We start from the raw sequence: 26795 nt of genomic DNA, 5'->3' as shown, positions 1-26795 counted from the left end.
ATGCCATCTGGTAGCCATCATCTGCTGACTTTTGAGGAGTAATATACTATAGGTTGGGGCATCACATGATGGGAAGTGGATTCTAAAGCCGTATTATGTCAAAGCAAACATGTTGAACTATGCACGTGTTTTGTTCCACGTGACACATTCATAGTGCACATTCATTTGCACGTCCATTCAGGCTATGAAGATCTTATGTGATTTACAGCTAATTACAACATTTGTAGCCCTTTTGTGTGTCCAGCCCCTTTAGACAGCGCCATATTTGTGTACCAGCTGGTAACCAGGGAATGCCAGGAAGTGAACAGACAAGCGATTAACAAGCAAGTGGTTTCCTCTTAACTTGGGACAATATTAAGTGCCTTGATGATCTCTATTGTTCCTGAAGTGTTGCCTTCATCCGTATCAATAATCCTGGGGTGCCAAGTTCATCTGGTTGCCTCTGAGCTGGATTTGATCAAATGTTCAAGCTTGGTGGAATGGGACACGGGTCATGGCTTTTATTTCCCCTCTTTGCACAAAGGATCAGTAGCAAAGAGCTCAGTATGGCAATCGTGTGATATGCACTAATCACGTTCAAAGAAAATGGGTCCGCTTAAGACGCTGGAATTTCACGACTCATAAAAGATCAGGCTTCTTAGTGCCACTGCCTGAGCTGGTGCAGTAGTAGTCGACAAGGGATGAGAATGCATTGCACAGTTTTTTTTTAAACTTAAGGAAACGAAGAAAGGCAGGGTGAGGGGGGGAATAAACAAACAAGAGATGAAAATAGACTGTGTTCAACTGAGATGTGTTTAGCTTTTGTCAGGTGGGAACATATTGCCTGTGTTGTTTGGCTCTGTCACTAACAATTAGCATGGTTCACAGGCAGAAGCCCCATGGGCTGGGGAGGCAAATCCCAACAGTGAAGTGGCAGGTGGTGCTGCAGCATGGTGTGAAGCCTGCCCTCCACGACCCCATGGCGAAAAAAAAAAAAACACTAGAATGTTTGAAAGGGCAAGTAAATCACTATCCACCTGATTTTTGCATTTTTATATGATGGATTACCAATATTATTGCATGAATAAACTAGCTATGAATTTAGCCTGAGAAAAATCAAGATAGATGTTGAGTAAAAATGCGCCAAGCCAAGTCTACTTCTTACCTGCTCCTGGGGCTAGTAGCCAACTGTACAGGTAACCAGCAGCCATGGAAAAATAAAGTACCAAGGCCCTCTGGCTGTTGACACTGTCCAAAATGTGCTCCACTGTTACGGGGGTGTAGGGATCAGACTCCTGTTGGCCAGTCTGCCTTTCAACCAAAAGGTCAGCAAAAGCTCGTGTCCGTCCTCGCTCTGCCACCGCCAGAGCCTCGTCGTGGTGGCCTGCAGTATGCAGAAATTGGCACTCAAAAGAGAATACATCCAAAACATAGCAGTCTTAAGTAACTGACTGGAATTTGAAGTTAGGAGGATACATACCTAGGCTCACAAGGACCCTTTGGAGAGCCTGGTAGCAAGAGGTTTGCAGGTCAAACAGGGAAAGTTTGTAGTCTGTGCTGTGCTGTGCTTCATGTCTGATGGTCTCGAATAATGCAGATGCCCGGTAAAGCTGCAACAACGATAGCAAAGAACTGTAATTCAGATACCACTGAACAATAAATTCACATGAGTGTATTTTCTTCTTGCTTTTTTTTTATCAAGTCTCAGAGCTTATCTAAGGTTGAATGCATGTAGCGGCACAGTCAATTTTAAACTGTACATTTTGTACAAATATAATCATACTAAAATGTTGATCTATCACCTAAAAAGAGACTGCGGAGGGGTAAGAAGTGCAAGTAATCCATTTTTAGATTTAGTTGCTAGATCATAATTCAGGCACTGCACTAGGCTGTCTTAAGAATTATGAAATCTCGGAGCAGTACATTTCTATCAATAAAAATGTGTGAATTGATAATAAAAAGCTTTCAGCCACTAGATGGTAGCATCACACCTACCCGATCAAGCATGTTCACCAGCTGTCTAAACAAGAAAGCCACTTGAATTTGTTGATGAATTACTAAGCAACTTAAGTGAGTATCTCTTGAGGTTTTTTTATTTTTATTTGAATGGACAGGGAAAAAGAGCTAAGCATTAACTAGGCATCTTTTGTAGGCAATATTTACACACTTCTTGCTATCTCTGGTAAATTAATGATTTTAGTCAGTGCCAAATATTTTGTATTTGGAAGAGCAGGCAAATGGTGGAAAGATATGGTAGTGGGGAATGTTGCACTTTGCCCAACGGAGCTGGCAAAGAGTGCTGATTCATTGAAGCCTTTATTGATTTCTTAACCCTGTGCCAATGGTCATGCTGTAGGATGACTGAAAGTGCTACAGAGCCACTCTCCGGGAGTCCCGGCCAACACAAAGGCTTGATCACAGTCACACAAGACAAACAGCTGCAGTAAATAAAGGGTTGCAGAGCTCAAGGTGAAATGATTTGTATCAACAGTGTTTTGATCGAGGGTGGTGGCGGTGGTGTGTGTGTGTGTGTGTGTGTGTGTGTGTGTGTGTGTGTGTGTGTGTGTGTGTGTGTGTGTGTGTGTGTGTGTGTGTGTGTGTGTGTGTGTGAGAGAGAGAGAGAGAGAGAGAGAGAGAGAGAGAGAGAGAGAGAGAGAGAGAGAGAGAGAGAGAGAGAGAGAGAGAGAGAGAGAGAGAGAGAGAGAGAGAGAGAGAGAGAGAGAGAGAGAGAGTTTTATTAGCACACATGCATAGACTGTAGCTCATCTGGAATATCCCAAGGTCATGCTGCAAAGTCTGTCAGAGGGAGTGGGGAGTAGAGATCAGTAGAGAATCTGTTAGCTCTACTGCGTTAGTGCTCGGAGAAGCTGTGAGTCCCTGGGTAATTCCACTGATAGGGCTGCAGGCTGATTACCGCAGTACTAGTTTCATTTGTAAGGTTTTGCAGGCAGGTCTTTAAAAGTGAAACTCATTTTTCAAAGTATCTTGACCGCCAATTCCAGATTTGTTGTGTCTATGGTGACCGGCCAGGCTGTGGTCCAGACAACAGGGATGCGAATTGAAAATGTCACCCAGTCTAACGTGGCTTTTATCGGACATGTTAAGTAAATGTCAGTGTCATACGGAATCAGTGATGCGAGTCGGATGTGCACGGTCTTCTCGGCATTTCTGTGAAAGAACTCCTCCCACCGGGGAATTTTCCTCCCAGACAAATTACATCAAGGGTAAACAAAATGTTCAATCTGCAGAAAAGCACTGAAATTTAGGTAACTGTCAATTTATAGATTTTTTATTGCTCTTCTAACGAATGAATGTCAAGCGGTTGTCAGAGAAGTATTGTTGTACTGATTAAAATTACCACAGGTAAATCCGAGTGTCACCGTAAACAACAGGTCCATACCAATGATTTTACGTATCGAGAGGATGAAGAATGTGAGGTCAAGTGCTTTCATCCTGCACATATGCTTTATGAATATCAATTATAAGTGAGGGTCATGGGATTTATCGAGGCTAACATATTCAAGAACAACCACTGAATCTAAATTGGAGGACTACATTCTTGGAAACGTTATCATCGCCAATGTGTATACAGCAAAATTGATTGTATACATTGAATTCAATCAACATCCTAATACAGAGCTATTCAAAGTTTAAACCAATGAACCACTTTCACTTGACCATAAAAATCTGATATCTGGGAGTAATTGAGATGACCTGATATATACATGCTTATCTATACATGAAAGTATCTCTACTAAATTATGTCATTGAATCAAAATGTAAATACCTGGAAATAAACACTGCACTCATATTTACTCATGAAGTCATATCCAATCATTTCTTGTCTACTGCAAAAATAATGAATCAGCATCACTTTTAGTACTTCTATAAAGGCATGCACAAGTTGTAGCAATACTTTCAGAAGGGACCATGTATTACTTTTTCAATTTTATTCATGCTGTAGTTAAAAGCCAACATGTAGAAGGAAATCTGTTGCTAGGATAATATTTGCTTAGCCTTTAACTGAATAAAAATTCCTCTGTATGACTCAAGAACACTCATCGTCGAGTCACTACCTCAGTTTGGTTTTTGAGAAAATTGAAAACAGTCACAGTGCAGGATGGAAAACTACTTTATCTATTTGTGACACATAGAAGTAAATGCATGTATTTTTGAGCATTATGAGAAAAAGGGCTTGGACCTCCATCCCCATATCCATACATAGCAAAAAATAAAATAAAAATTAAAACGATGGTGTGTGGATGGCTACACAAGAGATGTTAAGGGGATATTACATGCCTGGCAGGTGGGCAGTGGGTTGAACAGGGGAGTGTGTGTCTGATGTGTGTATGTGTGATGTAGAGGTCTTGGAGCGCAACAATACACACAGACAGAAAAGCAGTCTTCAGAGATGCTGCTGAGACGACAGCATTTACCAATTCAATGTACTTCACAGCATAGTGCCAGTAGACATGTTCCAGCTGTAAAGAAGCCAATGTTTTTCAGAAACTAATCTCTTCCATTTGGATTCTGTACCCAGCGAGGGGTCAAACTCACATTCCAAACTATATTATTGAGTACCTACATCATCTTTTCATTTCTAACTTTACCAAGATCACAGTCATGGTCCTAATGGCTTCTCCACTGTTCTCCTCTTTAAACATGTAAATTGGCTGCAATACAGTGCAGTGCATTTCCAAAGGGTAATTTACATATGTCTGTTACTGGAAGTGCCCACCATTGGTTTAGGGTAAGTCAAGGAGAGACCATTCGATAATTCACCTGATGTTGGGCCTCCTCCAGATTCCCACTGGCCCACAGAGACAGCCCCAGACGATGGCGGATCTTTGCCTCCTCCTCACGTCGAGCCAACTGCTCTGCAAGCCGCAAGCCTGTCAGAGAGAGGAAGAACAGTGAGAAGACAAGACAAAAATTATCGAGAACAGGTGGACTCATTCGAAGTAACAGATGTAAGCATGGCATTACATTGATGTTCTGTCCGTGAGCGGGTTTAAATATTTGGCTTTGCTTCTGAGCTGCAACTCACACTGGGACAGGCACTTTCAAAGGCACACATTCTTAGCGAAAGGCTATACGCCAATCAATAGTGAAGATCAACTGACTCAGCAAACACAAACACAGCCTATGCTTACACAACAAAGCACATCATTTCATGATCACGTCTACAAATGTTTAAAAAACCATCAGTATCTAATAATGAACCCTGAGCAAAGTTTAACACGTGGACCTAAAAAAAAAAAAGGGTTTGTTAAAAAAAGCTAATACCTTGATTTCATCTATTTTAACAGTTGAAAAATACTTGAGAATTCATCATTTTCAAAGCTAATGTAAAATTAAAGATATCATTATCCTCATAATTAGCAGCAAAAAGCAGTGGAATTTAAATAAAGGTCATTTTGGAACCAAAGGGTCACCCATATTTATGATTCATTTATTGCAATTGATTGGTTTTAACTGATAATAAACTCATCAATGTCTATGTTTGACTTTTTCACAAGGACAGCCTTAATATAAAGCGGTACTGGGTACTTTGTGCTATTTAGCGGGACAGCGGGAGCTTGCAAAGCTGATGTGCGCAGCGTGCAAGGTGACTATGCATAATAATTAGCTGTGGCAAATCACCTGCAATCCTGCAGTTTGCTTTTCACTGACAGTCGCTCAAGCAGTGATGTGTATGTCATATCTCTGAATGTGTCTTTAGCCTGCCTGCCTGCTGTGTACTTGGTTCTGCGCAATTACCGAAAAGAAAATGTTGTCCGACCGACAACAATGACAGGGGGCGGATGGAGGTTTGAGAAAAATACAAAGGCCGATTGCTGGGCCACACATCCCACATAAGATGTTAAATGCTCTGCAAACGGTCAGTAGAATGCAATAAGCCATTGCTTGTGGTCAGTCACTTAAAAGCACTTACAAAAGTAAAAATGTATTCTCTCAGCTTGCAAACGTAACGGCTGAGTCTAGACGTGCTTTTGGTCAGAGCGAGTAGAAAATGGGCCAAGCCACGCTCGTTGTACTGTGTTTTCCCGGCAATACTGGAAAACGGTCTGTGGCCGGAGAAGATAAGCCAAGAAAAGAGAGCATGACCTGAAACTATTCCACAAACCTCACCAACACACCACGTAACCGTAGACTTAATGGCTCCTCGACGGCCACGCGAGCCGGCGGTCTTTGAAGCCTGATTCAGTCCACCAAAAATCCTCTACCCCCCCGCCCCCCTTATCTTCCCACACAACCTCCCTGTCGACACGCCTTCCCTTTTTCCCCCATGCATCGGCTCTGCTCTTCTTTCCCGACTCATTTTCTCATCTCTGTGCTTCCCCTCTACCTGTTTCATCTCGACTGAGGCGGCAGTGCTCACAGGGCCTCGGCACTGTTTAGGGCTCATTAGGCGCCGGAACAAGAGAAAGGAAACAGATCTAAATTATCCTCTTCATTCTGACAGCCTCACCCCTCATTCATCCCAACTGTAGCGCTGAGCCTTTCATCTGCCTAGACACACAGTCATACACACACACACACACACACACACACATGCGCACGGGAAGCCTCTCCTTCTCTGAGCTGCTCTGTTATAGTTATTTTATGATCAAGCCGGAATGTCAACCAACTCTATGTTTTCTTTATTCTCCATTTGACAGGGAAATAATACATGTGAATTATGACTCATGCCCATCTCTGATTCGCCTCTATGCCCGCCTGACATCTTTCTTTTCTCTCGCTCCCAGTCTCTCTGCCTTCCAAACGTTCATGTTCCCTCTGTTCTCTTTTTCTGTATCACTCTGTCTGTCACTGTCACCAAGCAAGCCTTCGGTGCGCCCCGCAGGCACAGTCACGTCGCAGTGGCTGACACCGAGATGCGGCTGTGCCTGGCTACCCGTAGAGCAACCACAGAACATGTTAAAGGTGGATTGACAGATGGATGAGAGAATCTCTGCAGCCCCAAAGGACCACACACCTCCGCCTTTAGACACAGCTTTTATGTGCAAATATCGCATACAAATGCATTTGGAAAAGACCACGGTATCCCGTGTATGCGCCACAATCCGCAAATGGAAGGCGGTACAATCAAGAGCCTGTAGGGGAAGCATGAGACTGTAGTGCTGTGGTCCCCAACCCTTTTGACAGTAGGGACCAGTTCATTGTAAAACTGATTTTTCGAGGAGCGGACGGTCAGCGGGAGGGGCGGGGGGGAATAAATACAATTCCATGCTGTTGTATGAATCATTTAACTGATGTTTGGACTGCACATTCAGATTTTATGCCTATTAATTGGGTGAATTTAGAAGAATATTTGTGAGGTTAGAGGTCACTGATGTTGAATTAGGTCTTGCTCTTAATCTTGAGTTGATCACAAAGACATTTGATGCTCCTGCCATTATTTCACTTTCTGCACAATAAGAGGCCAGACGGTGCTGGAGTAAAAGAGAATTCCAAAATACCAAGAAAGGGTTGTGAAGTTTCACACTCAACACTTTCTTCTGCTCTGTCTTGTTGAAAGCGATCGTCAGTGTCTGATTCATATCAGATACTGGCGCTGATGTTACGCATCTGACACTGTGTAAACAAAAACTGTTTCTGCACGATTAAAGTGTAAAAAGCAAAGGCAGCCTGAAGCTGAATATTCTGTACGTATTTTGTGACATTTCAGAGTTGAAAAGGCTATAGATCCAGGAAGAACTGAGCTAAACTCTGATTGATTAATTAATTGCTTTAAAGTTATGTCTCAATTTTGCTAGAAGGGTACAGCAAATGAGAAGATGAGACACGATCTTTTCCGTCCTAATTGGTATGTCGTCGATTGACGAGAACGATCTGCATCACAGTGAAACGGTGAATACAGTATCAGACACTGATGCACACAAACTGACTAGGGAGGTGATATGATATGAACAGTGTTTGCTCTACTTCAAATCTTTCCTTCTAATTGCTATTTTTGGGGAAGCAAAATAAAAACACATTGTAGTGTGTAGCTTGAGACTACCAATAGAAGTTGGTAAACACATACACGCACAAACAAAACCCGGACTTTATGGTCCTGGTTGATTGGCCAAAAATAATTGGCCATCAGGTGTAATGAAGGCAGAGTTCGTTTCCAGAGCCAGACCAAAGAACAATACAAGGACAGCACAGGGGACAACAGGACAGTGTGAAGACAGAAAGGGCTGTCGCTTTTGTTCTCATTAAGGTTCAAAAAGCAGGGTCTGCAGAGGGGCTATCGGGTTCCTAAGACCCAGATAATACAAATAATGCCGATTCCTGGCAGCTAGAGCAGATGTATTCTGATTTCCTTGCATTCGTTCCCTGCAGGGTGAGCTATGACTTGCCCCACGTAGGAGCTTCAATTTTCTTGGATTCAAACAGAGTTTGGGCCATAAAACAGTGGGTATGCCTGAGCAAAAGGTCTGTTAATGGTCATGTGCAAAGCTAGAGGAGTGGATACTTAGCACACATAAATGGCAGACTACAACCAATCACATCCGCACTGACTGAGATAATCAATTTTTAAGATTCTAAGCTAGGGGTTTTCTTTACATTATAATCTGACTCGTGAAATGTGCCACTGTGAGAAAAGATCTTTTGGCAACTCGTTGCAAAGAAACTCTCTGCGGAGAGTAGATACAGAGGTGAGTAGAACAGTCGGCAGTAAACAGGAAAAGGGCTTTGGCAGGAATCCACGTAGGTTTTGCACAGACAAAAACACTAGGATACCTATACAAGAGAGACAAAACGTACCCTGAATCCCCCATGCACTCATAAGCACAAACACAATATACAGTCACACAAAAGTGCATATCCTAATAAAAATGTAGCAAAGGCTTAGCGACAAATATGCTGCGAATTTCATATTCATATATTCCCAAACTCTAAGCCTATCAGCTCAGGCAAACAAAGGCAATACTCATTTTGCTGTTCTCGCTGCCTCACTTACCTTCCTGCAGGTACATGACAGCTTGTGAATAGTTCTGCAGTGCATGGTGTGTTCTCCCCAGGCTGCCATAGGCTAGTGTCTTGGCAGCCAAGTCATTTGTCTGCGCCGCCACACTTAGATGCTGCTCTTGGAACACAACTGCCCTCTCGTAGTTTCCCAGGGACTCAAAGGTAAGGCCCAGGTTCCCATAGGCGCGAGCCTGGCGTGTGGTGTTTCCGGTTTCCTCCGCGATCTCAAGGTCACTCTGGTGGCAACGCAGCGCTGTCTCATATTCTCCCATCGCTTGGTATACGGCGCCGAGACCACAACTGGCGTCACCTTCCAGGAGTCGATCTTGGGTGTCACGAGCAATGACTAGTTGACGCTCCAGACATGAGATGGCCTGTTCATAATTGCCCAACTGGCTGTGGAGCGCGCCCAGTTCACCGTAGGCCTGAGCCTTGATTCCACACTCTCCCAGCTCATGAGCCACCACTAGCCGCTTCTCAAAGCACACCAGTGACTGTTGGAGATTTCCCATTGCCCTAACGAGAGAAACAGAAAGTGTCAGACAGACCCCAAAAAGTAGATACAGATGTCCTCTATAATGATGCAAAGTGCAACCACAATTATAAATACAATCAAGTGTACTGAATTAGGTGTTCATAGCGTGCAGTATTTTATTTTTGAGGACACTTGCATGACAAAAGAAAACTGTAGAAATTTGTCGGCTTGGATCAGAAATTAAAATGATCGCTTTGTCTGATATACAAGGTGAGACGGGTCATTGTTGGAAAGAAACCCCCTCTACATTGTAGTACCCCATGCTAAACCTTTAACTGGCTTTCATAGCCTTCAAACAGTTACCGTAGCTCCGACAGTCTCCGGGATATCGACAATTGTTTATTGCCAGTTCAAAGAGTATGGGTAGGTATGAGAGTGAAACACTTCAGTCATTAATGTAATGTGATAGCAAGTACTTGGCTGAGAACTGTGGGAAGATGAGGGTGACGACTTAACTCCCTCTGAACCCGTGCATGTCTAACACAACCAAGTTTGACTGCAATGGCGCTGATAACACACAAAAAAAAAAAACACTTTTCCAGATGAGCAAGCATTTTTGCAAATATATTTTCATTGTAGACACCTTGGTTGTGATAAATTCTTTGGCAGGTAAGCACAGGTGTCTGAGTACACCTTGAGCCTCGGTGTGTCAAACCATACTAATTCATATCTTGTGGGTGCAATATACCCTAAAGTTTTTCAATTAAAGAAGACTCACCTGTGTCCGTTCCCCAAGCCTCTGTACGCTTTCTCCTGATCCTGCATCCGGTTGAGACTCTGAGCTACTGACAAATACTGGTCGTAGTACTTAATGGCTTCCTCAAAGTCACCAAGAGCCTCATAACAGTCTCCGAGGTTTCCATAGGCCCTTCCTCTGTCCATTATGGCCTCATTCCCACTTAGTTGTTGTAAAGTAGCAAGCTGTTGCTCCAGGTACCCGATAGCCTCCTCCATCACGCCAACATTCATTTTTGTGATGCCCATATTTCCATACACCTGCGCCTCCACGACAGGATCCTTCAACCTCTGCCCTAGCTCCAACTGCTCTTCATAGCTCTTGAAAGCCATGGCGTACTTCCCCAAGGCCATGTAGACTGCTGCCAAGTGACCGTGAGCTTTGCACTCTCCGGAAATGTCCCCAAGCTCTTGATAGACCTCCAGCTCTTGAGTGTGGTAGCCTAGAGCTTTGTCATATTTATGCACGAGTCGGTACGTGGCCCCGAGGGCAGCATAGGCGCAGGCCTCCATTCTGCGCTCCTTCACCTGAAATTAGATGTAAAAATAATAAATAAAAAAAACCCAATATAATAACCATCACTGGAAGCACTTGCTGAATTATTTGACAGTGTACAAAAGATGTGTGTTATTTAATACCTGATGAGCTAAGGCCAACTGCTGCTCATAAAACTGAATGGCTCCAGCCACGTCTTTTTTACAGACAAATATGTCCCCCAGGTTGCCAAGAGCTCTGAAGCGGGCCTGTGAATTATTCAGGGACTGGGCAAGTGACAACAGATATTTCTGACACTCCTCTGCCTTAACAAAGTCTCCCAGGGCCTTGAAGGCCAAACCTAGATTACAGTATGCCTTGGCTTGACTTAGTTTGTCATGAAGGTCCTTGGCCAAAGCGAGGTCCTGCTCGTAGTATTTGACAGCATCCTGGTAGTTGCCCAAGCAGTAGTGGGCATAGCCCAAATTGTGACAAACCTTTCCTTCACTTTCCATGTCTTGGAGGTCAGGGGACAAGCGCAGGTACTGCTCATAATAGGGCACAGCCTGAGGAAATTCGCCACGAGAGCAGTGAAAATTACCAAGGTTACCCAGGGCCCGCGCCTCGCTCTGGACGTCTCGGAGCTCGCGGGCGATGTTGAGATGGTTCTGGTAATGCTGCAAAGCCCGATCGTGTGCTCCCAAAGATTGGTAAGCCACAGCCAAATTGCCATGAGTGGATGCCTGCGAGGCCCGGTCATTGACCTCCATAGAAATCTGCAGCTCCTGACGGTGGTAGCGCACAGCCTGGTCAAAGACTCCTAGGGCATTGAAGGCATTGCCCATGTTCCCATAAGCCCTGCCCTGCGCGGCATAGTCGTTGAGCTCCTGAGCAATGGCCAAGTGTGTTTTGTGGAGTTTAAGTGCAGTCTCGTAGTCTCCTTTCATCTGGTGAATAATGCCTGTGAAGAGAGAATATTAAGTTTAAAGATTCCAAAGGGATAACATTACAGAAGCAAAAATGCAAGTGCCTTGTCAGCAAGGACAAAACAAGCCATTTGGTTGCAAAATATACTCTCAGCGCCATCTGTTCTCTGCTTATACTCCACACCTCCACAATTATAGCCATTATGAATGTAGTGCGATCTAAAGCGGTGTCTTCAAATGATTTTTATTCATTCATTCACTTATTTATTTTAAATCTACGGCTTTTTCGCCCGAGTTTGAGATGATTCTGATGAAGAACAATGCGAGAGCTGTTGAAGTTGACGGAAAGCTCAGCAAACAACTTTAGATTTAGATAAGCATGAAAAAAACAATAAATAATGGAGAAGCTGGTGCCGGATGTATTATCTCTGATAAAATATGATCCTATGAAAAATAACAGCCATCTGCCGCATACACACACACACGCACACAAACACACACACATACACCTTCCCCTGGAGATCCACAATAGTATACACAACAGCAATCTCAAAAAGGATTGTAAAAACACGTCATAGCATATCTAATAAATACGGACTCCTTTTCTCTGAGTTGGCTTTCACTGTCAAGCAGCATTCACTGAGAATACAATAGTACATAGGATGAGTAGCATTGCTACACTGTACAATATGATAGAGAAACTATCTAGGAAAGGAAAGACAGCTGCCGAACAAATGATTGACCATGATGGCTATCCTTCATCAGCATTGTGGCTGGCGAGCACGCAGCTAGAGTAATTAGAGAGTACTGCTATTAGTTTGAAGAAAAAAAAAAGCGTGGCCTATCAGACCATTTTTTTTATGTCTGCTTCGGTTTTCAGTTTGAATTGATACAGATCTAACCTTGATCATAACCCATACATTAATGGGTAAGATTTTCTTTTGAGAAATTATTTTTCCTTAGTCCACACATTAATCCCCTCGCTTTCACTTGTGAAGCATGTTAAGTCATTGTGCTGGCAGCTTGGAGGGGAGGGGGGGGGGGTATTGACGGCTCTCAAAGTCACTCCCCAAGGTTACAGTGTCCTTAACACTGAGAGAACGAACAGAGAATATAATGCCTTCTGATGCATTGCTAGCAAAAATGCTCCATGCAGTTGGCTGAAAACGAATCTTGTACACTGCGATAGAGAATGTGGTTGCGGGGACTTTAAGGGGAGATGCAGGGGGTGCGGCCCCCTGCATGGTAAGGGGATTACTATAAATAAAACCATACCTCGACCAGACACTACCCCCGCAGTATGCTGTCAAAGTCAATATGTTGCCTTTACAACATCTTGATATGAAATCAATCTCAACAATATTAGTAAATGTAAACGTGTATGCAGCCCACTTGGCTGTATTACAAAATGCCGAATATCTGCAAAATTTCAGTAAAAACGGGGTAAATATAAAGCACATTAACAATTCTATATGCCAGCCAATCCATTCTGAGTCCTATGCATTTTTCCTGATGCACAGACAAGCATGGCAATGCGTTGTCACTTTCCATTACACAGCTGGCTGTACATTGGGGAAATGCTGAGGTGACGACTTTGAGGGATGGTGCTTCTTTTTCGGAGTAAATCACTGTCTTTTGTTCAGCAGCTATAGAGGTCCATAACACTGCAGCCTTCACTGCATTAAGGGAATTTTAAACAATGGGTGAGACATTTGGTAGGCAATTTATTGGAGGGAGGGGAGCTAGAAGCTGTGTGGGGACAGCGTTACAGTTGTGAAACACTTCACGTTTCCAAAATGGGGCGGATGCAAACCACAAATTTGAGAGTCACTTATATGAGGTATTTTTGCATGTACATTTTGGAATTGTGGAAGTGTTGGTGACTATTGTATTGTCAGTCAATGAGAGACAGTGTCAAGTATTTTAAAATGAATTTCAAAATAAAACAAATACTACTATATGCAGTGATCTGTGGGGGGAGGTAGTGAGCTGAAGATGCAAGAGCCTGCAGAGGTCAGCAAAAGAGAAACAGGGATGGAGTTGTACTCTGTACTCTTAAGCCACCAAATCCTAAGTCTCAGAAAGAAACATCTACTGTCTGACTGACAGATAGGAAGTCATCGCACTGTCCACAAGTATTTTGAAAGAACTGTCAAAACAGGACAAGGGGAATATTTTTCCAGGTCTTTAGTCAAGTGTACAGAATGGAAAAGAAGTCCCATATAGTTTGCCTAAACAGAAATGAAGCAATGTCATATGGAATAGACCTGTGATCCTGAATATAATTGATATACATACGGGTATTCTCAGGAAAACATACTGTAAGATAGCCATCACGTCTCCGTCAAAGGACAGGAAAGGTTGCTAATATTTACGCAGATCCCACTAAAATTACAAAGATATCATCACTTCCAGGCAAATGCATTTTTGTGTATTTTTGATTAACTCCTTTCTGCCTTCAATTTATCCTGTCTGAGCCAATAGGCTGGACAAATTCCTTTGTAAAGTCTCCTATTTCTTTTTCCCTTTACTAGTCAAACTAATTATACGTAGATCTACGTACTTCCAACCGCTTAGGCCTCCAAATAAGTAATCTCTATACCTCAGTGCTCAGGCAAATCTGGGTTTTTGCGCATTTGGTGCCGCCCGTGGGCACACTTAAAATAGTGACATGCATTTTTATTGATGCTCTTAAAACAATTTTAGTGGAATCAATAATGCAGATTTTACAGTGGATTGATATTTTAATTCTACATGAGGTGGTGAGCATACAAATATCCCTCATGCATTTTAAGAATTCAATAGCTTAACCTCACGGTCAGTTGAACCTGACAGGCAACAAATTAAATCAAAATCACGGTGCTTCGGCAAAAAAGAATATTTTGCTGCGTAATAGGGTGAGTGGACATCAAAGACGAGTTTTCCAGAGCAGAAGAAATGAGTACTACTCTCACTCCAAGGTACATGAGAAAAAGGTTTGAAAGTAATTCAGTACAGACGTACTGCCATGTCCTGTTTCTTTTTCCATGTAAATGTGAGTCAGGGAAAACAGAATATCCGTGATTGCTGATGTCTGATGTCTGAACTCTTCCTGTTTTCTTTGTGTCTGTTGCATTTTGTTGTTGAATAACAGAAACCAGGAAACCCTCGGGAATGGGGATTGAATGAAAACAGGGCGAAAAGGTCTATTTGGTGTTTTATTTTACCCTACCATAGTCTTTCAAGCCAATGGGTTGCAAGTAATAAATTGAGTGGACAGTATTGTGATTAAAACGTAAAATGTATATGTATTATTAAATGTATTATTTATTTCTGTAACACAATAAGACAATTATTACAACTTGTCATCATACCCGTTACAATCTTAGTAATGTGGGGTTACAATGGTTTTATTATTGCTCGGACCAGTACATTGTCTTTTTTGGACCTATAAAGGGGTTTCTGTCTGTGATATGCAAAAAGACATTTCTTTTTTTAAATATAACTAATATACAAAGGTTTAATGGAAGCTCACTGTCATTTGTAATCTCTTGTTTAAAGCCATCGACATTTTACCATCAAATATAATACTTTTGGATTACACGGAGATGGACAGTCGGATTGCCGGAGAGACACACAGACAGATGAATAATGTACAATTTTGATTGTGTCCATCTTTAACTACATGGCAACTCGCTACTTCAGTGGCACTGATATGGGATACTGCTGAGTTGTGGGAAGATGGCCAATTATTGAATAATATATGGGACTGGAATGCAAAATGTTCATTTCCTTTATGGGTCAAAGCGTGATGAGCCAGGTCTGTTGGTCCCGCTGGCTATCGTGGTTGGATATTAAAGGATGGCAATCTCAACACAAGTGTGCCTCAGAGCCAGGCCAGCCACTTCCCAAACCCATCCCGCAGCCAACTTCAAAAACAAGCTGAGAGGGCAAGTAAAAGTGTCCAGTTTGCTGTTTGTCTTCTTCCCACTTCTGAAACTTTTGTTTTGAATGCCGCTGCTCAGTAATTGCTTTGCTCATTCTCGTGTTTTTTTGTTTTTGTTTTGTTCACAGAGTCAAAGAAAAAGGTTTTCAAGTCTTCCGAGTGAGCTTGTGGGCACTCATGATGGAGTAACAACAACAATACGCTGCACTCAAAACAACAACAGAACAATTAGAGACAGAAGCTTCACAACCTCCTTCATCCTGTGTTATCTTCATTATTCAGCTCCACTTGAATCAGCTATTAAAGGTAATTAAGCGATTCATCAAGTCAGTTTCAATTACTAGTGCCTTGACAGTTTCAGATTACAATCAGCGGGGGTGAGACTGGGGACGAAGACAATGAAAGGCAGAGGCATCAAAAAGTGAAGAAGAATGAGAGAAAAGTGGTAAGTGATATCAGCAGATTGGCTCCGTGGTCGTGAGGCCTTTTTGGTGTCAGAGGTCCGATATGTGCATGAAGGTCTGACTTGTCGGCGGTTGTCTCGGTGGAGCAACAAGCTTCATTGCTACTAACTACACACTCATTCAGCGATGTCACCAGATGGAGATCTTTAACACCGCACTCATTACAACGGTAAAACTACTCAAATATTGCAACCAATCATAAAGTAGATGGTCGGGCATGTCGTCACGGGACTCCTATAACGCACTGGAATATATCTGCCACCTGACATATCATAAAACTCACACGTAGGTAGCATCGTAAAACGTGCTCTCGATAGTCCTTCAATTTATGATCATCTCCATTTAAAGATCAGCAGTATTTTTCCGCGAAGGGGATGTGCACCATTTAGACGGGTCAAATCGCAGCTTCAATTTATGTTACGTTGATTAACCTCGACTCTCCACTCTCACACTTTTTACACATAGGTTAAGACTAAATCATCTGGAAGAACTATTAAGGCTCTTTTGGTTGTCCATTAGAATCAAGGTTAGTGCTGCTTTGATGGCTATCATAATTCAGACAGTGGAGGTTGTAATTGCTGCACTAAATACAGCAAAATGGGCACAGCATTTATCTCATGGAATAGTCAATATCTAAAGAGACATTATTCTATTCATTTTTCCTGAAATATATAATACAATTATTAGGTAATGCACTTTTTCGAGAGGGAAGATTTTGCGACCAACATCTAAGTTTCAAGGGAAGATATGTCATTTCATTCCCTCACATTTAATCAATTATTGTTTCAGTGCAAAGCAGCAGAAAGGGGCATGTACGGTGGTAGGTCAGATTGTATTTTTTCTCATGGAAATGAGCTTTTTATGTGAAGGTACATATATGAGAATACCACTATGATACAACTTCCTGGTTATTCTGTAATGATCCTATGAGGAGCTTGGTGGTTTTAGTTTTACACAAACACAAGAAATTACTTCTGCCCGTTTCCATAAAAGTTTATTAAGGGTGTGGGGCATCGTCCAAGAAAGTTTGGTTTAAGCAAATAATTTCTTTTGTGACAATCCATTTTGTTTAAAACTGCACCGGACCCAGATTTTGAGGTACGAGTGTAGCGGCACACAATCCCAGTTGCTCAAAGTCGAGTGTAAAATGTTCGATGGTCTGTGAGTTTGGGTGCCACAAGATCTCCAGTGTTGGGCCACTGTGACTGTGTCAATGGAGCTGTTTAAGTGTGCATTTCCGAGCATTTTATGCCTACTTCCGCTATTTTATGGAAATGCTGGTTTCCTGCACCAGCAGGAGTTAGCACCTGCACGCCCTGCCAGAATGACTAAACGCTTATTCAATAAGCATGATATTACTGCGCTTGATTGGCCAGCAAACTCAACAGACCTCATCCTCTCCGAAAAATCTATGGCAGGGGTGGACAATCAATTTTTCAAAAGGGCCATCTGAGACAGAGAACAGTCAAGGGTCATGCCAATAGTGTATCCTCAATTGTGTTCCATAAAGTATTAAAATATTCATCCATCCATTATCTACTGGTTATCTGGGGTCAGGTCGCGGAGCCAGCAGCTTCAGCAGGGAAGCCCAAACTTCCCTCTAACCAGACACTTTTTACAGCTCTTTCGGAAGAATCCCAAGGCGTTCCCAGGCCAGCCGGGAGACATTGTCTCTCCAGCCTGGGTTGTCGCCAGGGCCTTCTTCTGGTGGGACATGTCCAGAACACCTCACCAGGAAAGCATCCAAGAGGTATTCTAATCAAATGGCCGAGCCATCTCATCTGGCTCTTCTTAACACGGAGGAGCAGCGGCTAGACTCCGAGTCCTTCCCGGATGACTGAGCTTCTCACCCTATCTCTAAAGGAGAGTCCAGACACCCAGCGGAGGCAACTCATTTTGGAAAAGTATTAAAATATATTGGTTTTATTGTCTACTCTGCTACTTGCGCAGATATGCTATTACGTATTCTTATTATATGTTGTTATATAATTTTTTTTTAAAAATCTTACGTATTCTTATTATATGTTGTTATATAAAATTTAAAAAAAAATCTGATGCAGCCATAAACATTCTAAACTTACACATGAATGATCGATGACTTTTTCATTTAACTGCAGTGTGCATCATTGTGTTTTTAAGTTTGTTAACATTAGAGTACGTGCACGTCACAAACTCAAGTTTGAATTGCAAGCATGGTTAGTAAGTCTGTGTTTTGCATACATACCCAGATTGGAGGAGGCCCTCCCCTCTGCGGCTCTGTCTTTCAAACCTTCAGCTATGGACAGCTGCTGTTCATGATACTGCTTTGCCCTCTCCAGGTCCTGCATGCAGCGAGCGGCATGCCCCAGGCCCGCATACGCTCTCATCTCGATGGACTTTTCTTCCAGTTCCTGGGCGAGCTCCAGCACGTGAGTGTGGTAAGACATGGCCTTGTCAAAGTTTCGGTGATAGTGGTAGGCGCTGCCTAGGTTACTGTAGGCCCGAGCTTCCTCCCGCTTATTTTCAAGCGCCTTGGCGATACCCAAGTGCTGCTCGTGGCATTGGACAGCATTGTCAAAGTCTCCCATGGCAATGTAGACAGCACCCATGTTTCCCAGCTCCCGTGCCTCAGAAAGCGGATCCTTGGACTGCTTAGCCAGCAGAACACACTGCTTGTGGCTGGCCAGTGCATTTGGGTAGTCCCCGATGGCTGTGTACACATGACCCAGGCTGCTCAGGGCCATTGAAGCGGCCTAAAGACAGAGAGATAGAGAGAGAGAGAGAGAGAGGGAGAGAGAGAAAGCAGGGTTTAGCACAAAAACACGTTGGTAAAATTCAATTATCTACACACACATTTAATTAAAAATAATTATTTCAGTGGCTTTGTTGTGAAAATGTCCCCACTATGCCTGCAAATTTTAATCCAGAAAGAAAAAGCCTTTCTAAATTCACTGAGAAAAGGCTTACTGCTTGGAAACCAACTGACCAAGACAACCTCATTTGATTCAGAGGTTGCAAAGCAAGGAAGGGGGTAAAATGTGATGCATATCAGCACAGCAGTAGGTTTGTTTCAAAGCCGCCAGTTTGCCAACTGCAATCATACTTCATGGCGTGCTACCGACAACGGAACAAAGAAAGTGCTAATCAGGCGGGTGAGTAGAAGGGTTTCAGCTTCACTGTCAACCTGTGCAGGGGATGTGGGGGGGGCAACTCCCTGACTTTCTCGCTTCTGGCAGGAATGCTATCAGACAAAATATTTCTGCATATTTTCCCCTATCTTTCATGCCCTTTCCACAAGCACCTTCCAATAGTCAAAACGGTACTGCAATAACAACAAATGGCACTGCAAAAAGCAGTTCAGCAGAATGTAAACAGCTTTTTTTGCTTTTCTTTTTTATTATGTCATATGTCATGATTACCTTCTCACAATGCCACTAGGTGGGCATTTATTTTGAGTTGCTGCTTTTATTACTACTATTTTAGTATATTATTTTATTACTTATTTATTTCCTAACTCTTCTTTCATGTTACATTCAAAGTTGAGTTTCCAAATATTCAAAGACTCGTTATTCTCATATCAACACACATTTACAAATGATACGGCACAAAGGATGGCATACACTTAACAGCCTGCAAGTGATCAATGTTTTTTCAATGTCATGACATTTCTTTTACATTAAAAGAAAAATAATAAATACATTAGTTAATGTGAACATCTCCAAGGCACATAACCAGAGGAGACTTATTAGATGTTTATACGGAGGGTAAACAGCTGCGACTGGGGTCAGCTTTCTCTGCATGAACAGATGTTCAATTAATCTCACACGACCAGCTAATAAAGCAACTCTTTCCGCAGGTCCCACCCATCCAATACACGCCAGGAAAAAGTTGGGACTCAGGCCACCGGAGGGGACATTCATTCTGACATGGAAGGTCACTGTCAAACCGACAAACAGCAACATAGACTGGGTGGTGGTGGTGAATGTCAATAACAGCTAATGCTAGTTTTGAACGATTTCACGAGTTAAACTTAACTGTTTACCTCCATGTACTGTTTAGACAGTAATAACATACATCAATATGTAATGTACTAATTCAAATGTACTAATATACGCTCCAGTATGGCTTTGGTTGGCCCTGGGGCCACATAATGAAATTCTGATCTTTTGCATAAATGAAAACCAAAGTTGATTTAAAAAAAAAAGACAAATCAATACAATAATGGTCCCTCACAAGGGCAAACGCTACATTTCATTGGTTATTTTTCTCACATAAAATGCACAAATGGAATACCAACCTACCAAAGCTTATTTCCTTCACTTCAAGTTGCTGCTGATGTCTGCAACCAATTACCTGCTGACACAAGGACTCTCAGCACTTTACTCAAGTTTAAAGACGCAACAAGGCATTACACAGGCCCAGGGATGCAATTACACTCCGTCAGAAACTGTTGCTGTTTCATGTTCCAAGATAGCTTATCTGAGGCTGCTCAATTGCATGTACCTTTTGATGCCTAACTTTCTCTCTCAAACTCAAACTTTCCCTTTTGTGAGCAAAAAACCGAGGATTCCACATCTGCCTGACTTCAGAGTGCACCTATAAAGCAAGACCACAATATATTTTGCCAACACAGATGAGTCGCTCTGATGTGTCCTTTTAAAGAGAGACTCCGTCGCTGCATTCTCTTCTCAGATGGAGGCCAAGATAATGAGGAGTCTACCTTGACAATAACAGAGGCACGACTACAGGGACCAGCCCTTTTAAAATTTAAGTGATCAAAAGACACAGAGGAGGATGCAAGTCAAACCATGCGTTACTAAATAAAGCATTACTGGCATCACTGGGCAGACATGATTGTACTTGTACAGCTCTAGTCTGGAAGTGATTTGATTGAATTTAAAACTCTAGATATCCAACTATGTTGCACTGATGGTCTCCTAATTGAAAAGTAAGCTGGGAGCAGACAGGACAAATTCAGAGGGAGATGGCAGGGGATGGATGACGTTAATCACAAATTCTTGGATATCCGAGACTGTTTTATACTTCTGGCAAGGAGAGTGGCTTAAGATCCGTTTCGAATTCTCCTCTATGAACTCCTCTTCTATGTCTGTTTATATTCAGTAAGACATTAGACGAATGGTTGCTTTCATAGCATGTGCAAGGGGTAATGAATCGTAATTACCTTCTCATGTCATGTAGCAGAGCTGGTATTGATAGTATGAGTTCTGTTGCTCTTACTCACTGTTATATTTTTATTTCTCACACTGGCCAGCAATTTACTGTTAACTCAAGCTAGCCTGTAGTGTTTCTACTTGTAGGATATGTCAATGCCTCCGTGAAAACAAAACATCTCCTTGGTTGAGCACGTTCGCCCACTCGACATTTGAGCACTGATAATCTTCAATGGTAAAAATGATCAACTAGTGGCACTCACACAACAACTGGATGGTTTAGGGGAGAAGACTAGATGACCGTCAACATGCGTGTTGATAAAGGTGAAATGCGATGATTGGATGGAGTAGCAGACCGACATGAGGGCGAGCAGCATTGCTTGAGTATATTATTTTTTTCTCGATCATCATTTGCTTTGTGTGAATCAAAATAATGTATACACAGGCATAAACTGCGATTACAAAAAAGTGCTTAGATATAAGAAATGTCTGTGAATCACAGATCCAATGAATGGCCAATGAGTATTTTTTGACAATAAATACCAGATGAATATTAACTACAAGCAAAATAATCAGCATAATGTGACTGGGAGGACTAGTGTTGCATGCAAACACGACACAAAAACCCACATTTCCAAATCGAAGAGCACAAACAATTCAGTGTTTCTATCACTAGAGGACATTACAATGACATTAATTTCCCTCGAGCCTAACCACAACTCGCTTAACTTTATCTAAAAAAAAATAATCTAAGGATTTATGGGTGGTGAGTCGCAACAATCTGAATTTTCATATTTATCAATGTGTAACACACACACACACACACACACACACACACATGCACACAGACACACAGACACACGCACACACAAACACACACACACACACACACACACACACACACACACACACACAATCCAGCTGGCTAATTAAAAGGCACTGCAGAGGGAAGGTGAGGGAAACCATGCACCAGCGTTTCCCTTAACAAGTTAGGCTCCAACAGCATGAGGAGCTAGCTGGCGGTGAACACTAGAGGGTATTAGGTGTGTGTGTGTGCATGGTGGTTTGTGGGGGTAATGGGGGGGGCAGATAAAAGCGATGGGAGAGACTGTGTTTGAAGAATGAGAAGAGAAAATGCTAAAGACATCCCCACGCTGAGCCCGTCCACCCATCTGGATTCCCTGCTACAAATGCATCTTGACAGTAAAAGGAAACATCTCTCTATCAATGTAATGAAAACACAACACACCAGAACAACAATGCTCCAAAAGTAATACAAACCAACATATCTGCATCTGCATTGTGTAAAAACATGAGGGTGTTGTACAAAGAAGGCATGTTGGTGGATGTGGATGTTGGGGGGCGGGAAAAAGATGATAAAATATTGATCTAGCTTTACAGATTTATATTTCATTCTCTTTCCCGGTCTGGTATTTGCACATGGATATGGATCCCACACGAGCCACAATTAAATTGGCCAAATGACAGTCACTCGGCCATATCGAAACCTTCTGTTTTTTAAGCAGGGGAATGTTGTGCTTTGCCAAGCGAAGGTAGGTACAGCTGTGGCTGAGTGCTCTTAAACACACGCTCACACAGATAAGAGATGAAATTACGGATCTTGACCCCACTTTTATCGTCTCGGATTCAAAGATAATAGTCCTGATGGTTGCTCGTATCTGCTGTTACCAAAAACACAGATCAACAACAACCGTGCAAAAATTCTATTTTTAGTGAGTTTTTTTTTTTTTTAGCACACTGGATCGCATTAATTAGCTGTTAACCAATTTCTGAAATGAATCATCAGGACTAATCAGATTCACTGGCAGTGTGACATACTGATAGCAGAGGAGCCACTTGTTCATTTGTGACCTATGCAACCTCCAGCTCATAGATAGGTGACGCCAGAGGGCCCGAAGCTTGCTAATTCCATTAGCCTTCACGGAACGCATTCACAATAGGATTGACTGTCACTAAAGGTCAAACTACGGTTAAGGGCACTCGTGACAGCTTCCACGCTGTCTGCTACATCACTCTCTCTACATCACACATGCACGCACACACACACACACACACACACACACACACACACACACACACACACACACACACACACACACACACACACACACACACACCTCTACTGTACGAGCAGCAACAAGATGCAGAGCAATGGGGAATTGCATGGGGTTAACTAATGATACACACAAGATGGAGTAGTGATTTGGCTTGTGAAAAAGCTTTTTTTTTTGTCTGAGCTGTGGGTAGTCTACGCAGTGGTGCCAGGCTAAATGGGAGATCATTTGCGGTTAGTCTTAAGACCCAGTATACATTCCCTCAAATGTCCTTACTTCGAGAGTATCTTAAGGCCTGTGGGTTATATATGCGTGCATGTGTGTGTGTGTGGCCGCATTTATGCAGTCTGTGTATTTTTTCCGCCTGTTTGCGGCAATACGACAGCCACTGGTGGCAAACAGTCGAGAGGAAGAAATCAGAAGAGCCACAAAGTCAAACTGAATCCCACAGTCTCCACTGGAGTTGGTGGAAAATTTGAGTTTTCTATTCAAGAGGCTGATATTCTCAGACGTTACACTTAAAAAGTAATCTGTGTGTGAAGAAATGGCGGAATTTTGGTGAGGAAAATTAAGAGAGGGCAGCAAGTTGGTTGGTTCTTGGATACTGTTGGACATGTCCTCCACACGACCCCTGCTCCAACCCCTCACTTTTTGTCACAACACTGGTCCCCTGTGACAGGATGTCAGCATTGTTCTGACACAGAAGCAGACCCTCCTGCCCTCTGATATATAAACACATGAATATAAACTCGAGTTGTGGAGAAAACTAAAGTGGTGGCACGCTGGGGGAGCAGGGCACTGTGAATGGATCTTAATGTACTCTAAATCAGAGCAAAGCCTTGAAGGCTTTCTGCTTATTTCTGTGCTCAAGTCAAATCTCCACAGGCATAGCTATGTGATGTCTGCCGGAGAAGGGAATCAATTCTTTAGAGACCTTGTGGTGACAGGAAAGGAAATCACAGTGGTGTTTGAAAGTAATTTCAGGATGGGTTTGAGGTAAACATCAAGGCATGCCACTTTATAAGAGCCTTTAAGCTTGCAAAAGGAGGGGCATAATGCTTGTTTAGTGTTTACGTCTTTACACTAATAGCCTTGAGGAGTGGTGAAATTCATTCTGAGTGAACAAGCAACAGAAATCTCACTCCGTTTCCATTGAGAAACACTATTTGAATCTGAACTCTGTTGCTTGGTAAGATTTTGGGCTGTATTGTCATGACATTTTCAATGAAAAGGAAAATGTTATCTCTCAGGGGAAATGGAAAGACACAAATGAGTACATATCAAAATCTTCAAGAAGTCGTTTGGTCAATGGAGCTGAAATTGGAACTTTACAGAGGGATCTTGCTGTGCTAACTCACTAGATTGATTACAGCGGGCTGGAATGACATCAAATTAATAATAAATTAATAAAAAAATATGCATTTTAATCAACCTATCTTTCAGAAGCCAACTTGCTGTTGTCATGGCTTCTAGTTGATTCTGACACAGTGCCAAATAAAGCACAGCTTGCAGGGCCCCAGCTGCATGACAGCATTCAGCGGGAAGCCGGGTCGTCAATCCAAGGACGTTGCACTCCTTGGTCATTCAAGGATGTTTTGACGGCATGTGTTTATGAGCTGGACAAATCAGGTCTGACATGCGATCGTACATGGTCCAACACTTTTCTATGACAGGAAGGAGAAGACCTTTACAGTTTGGAAAGGAGTGGAAAGAGGCCAGAGGAGATATGGCGATTTCAAAGGAGAGGAGAAGAGAGATAAAGTTACACAGGTTAAGAGAACCAGATCATATTGATCTACAGCAGAGCTGTTGCTTGGAGCATGCTGACACAAAGGAAAAAGTGAAGCCAGTGTCAGCACCGCACAGTTCTCATGGAGACACTTTTGCACACCACCCCTAATCCATTCGACAACAGTAACTCATGCTCAAACAAAATTTCGATGAGATGTATTCATGCCTGCTTACAAATGCTGCTTTCTTTTTGTTTCGGCAAACGTGAGTTTCAAAGACCAAGGAGGATGTTGAATTGCTAAAGACAATTTGTATTGATGTGAGTGAGCATTGCTTTATCAGTCAAATATGAACTTCAACGTCATGTGTTCCTGTAATACACATCAAAAATGGAATAAACAGTATCATCCCCCCGTGTCAGTTAAAAATGAAACTCCAAGGTTTTATCTTTGTGACATTATATTTCAAAATGCCATAGCTTGGAGTGTCTCCGTGTTCAGACTTCAGTACTAGATAGAGTTGGCTTCTTTTTATCACACGGTACTAGCAGGTTGGGAAGCGGGTCTTCATTTTCATGGTGGCATAATCAGCTTAAGACAGAAGGGCTTCTCGTACTTTGCCTTCATTTTGTGATTTATTCGACATATGAGAAGCAGATGTTACAAAAATGCATCTCTATATTAGATGTAATGGATAGTGATGAACTAATAAATCGCTCACAATATTGTTGGAAGCCGCACATCAAAAAGTTATGAATTGGTTTGATGTTGCCTATGATTTCTTGTTTCTTTAAATTTAATTAACTTGAATAGTTAAGCCTTTGGGGAATGCTTACATTTTGCATGTTAACAAACATGGCAACAGCTATAAATATCCTTCTCTACAGTAGTCTTTGATAATCTGCCACATTTACAGTATTGGCGTTCATTTCGATTTCAAAATGTACCATCCTTGAAGCATACATGTATCGAGCCATGCATCAAAACGACTTTAAATGGAGAGATGCACACCAGAATGTCAAAAAATGTATACAAAACCATTAGCACTGCAGCACGTTGGCCCACTGCTTTGCAATATTATGTCACTGCATGTTGTACACAACTTGCCTAGAATAGAAGCAATGATTTCCACATGAGAAATATTTGACAGAAACCACTGTTCATCTCTCATCTGTAGTTTAAAAAGCCAACAAAAAACATCGTCCATTCCAACTAATGCCATCAGACTCTATAATACTGGTTGAGTAAATTTGCAATGACATGCTATGTAACTAAAGGACCTCAAACTCAATGCACAAATCCCTTCTCCCCTCTGTGCTTTTATTCCGTAAACGTAATTACAAGCTTGGCACGAGTGTTGCAGGTGGTGACTGTGATGTGAGCAACCTGCAGCATCCAGCATGAGCTGTCCACCTGCACTTGGTGGAACTTGAAGGCAAGTGGAGCACCTCCAAAGTGCCTTCACACCTCACTGAAGGAATCTCCAAGCTCTAGCAGAATAACGCAAATCTTTCAACATCACCAAGCTCTTCTATTTATCAGCAAGGAGAGAAACATTCTCACCAAAAAGAGGATCCCACTTTGGGTTTTATCATCACATAAGCAAACACATTATTCATACATGCACACATAGGCCCTGCACAAAAAGTGCCTATCAGCAGCTTCTACTGTGACATGACTTCAAGACCATGAAGTGAACTCAGCATAGCACGATAGAAAGTAAATCCCTGTGACATTCATCTTCAAGTTGTCCCATATAAGAAATATATGCCTATTTGGAGGTGTAGAGTGGACTGTGTCCCTATTTCAAATATCATGTGCGCATGTTTGAACAGAGGAA

At 42.3% G+C, this 26795-nt stretch overlaps 1 protein-coding gene across 3 annotated transcripts in view; it reads right to left on the bottom strand.

Moving 5' to 3' along the window:
- The window catches only part of LOC147057949 (tetratricopeptide repeat protein 28-like), a 102108-nt gene that overhangs the window by 10492 nt on the left and 64821 nt on the right, over window positions 1-26795 (bottom strand). For all 3 annotated transcript variants that reach the window (XM_085910583.1, XM_085910585.1, XM_085910584.1), the window contains exons 5-11: window positions 18225-18732; window positions 10850-11646; window positions 10194-10738; window positions 8933-9456; window positions 4762-4871; window positions 1460-1589; window positions 1145-1363 (exon numbers count right to left, since the gene is read on the bottom strand). In XM_085910583.1, coding sequence (XP_085766709.1) covers window positions 1145-1363; window positions 1460-1589; window positions 4762-4871; window positions 8933-9456; window positions 10194-10738; window positions 10850-11646; window positions 18225-18732 — 2833 coding nt within the window. The remainder of the gene's footprint in view (window positions 1-1144; window positions 1364-1459; window positions 1590-4761; window positions 4872-8932; window positions 9457-10193; window positions 10739-10849; window positions 11647-18224; window positions 18733-26795) is intronic.

Source organism: Syngnathus leptorhynchus, chromosome 4 (genome assembly GCF_054491065.1).
Source record: "Syngnathus leptorhynchus isolate UIUO chromosome 4, UIUO_Slep, whole genome shotgun sequence".
NCBI classification, from domain to species: Eukaryota; Metazoa; Chordata; class Actinopteri; order Syngnathiformes; family Syngnathidae; genus Syngnathus; species Syngnathus leptorhynchus.
The sequence above is the reverse complement of the archived record's forward strand: the minus strand, read 5'-3'. Positions and strand labels throughout refer to the sequence as shown.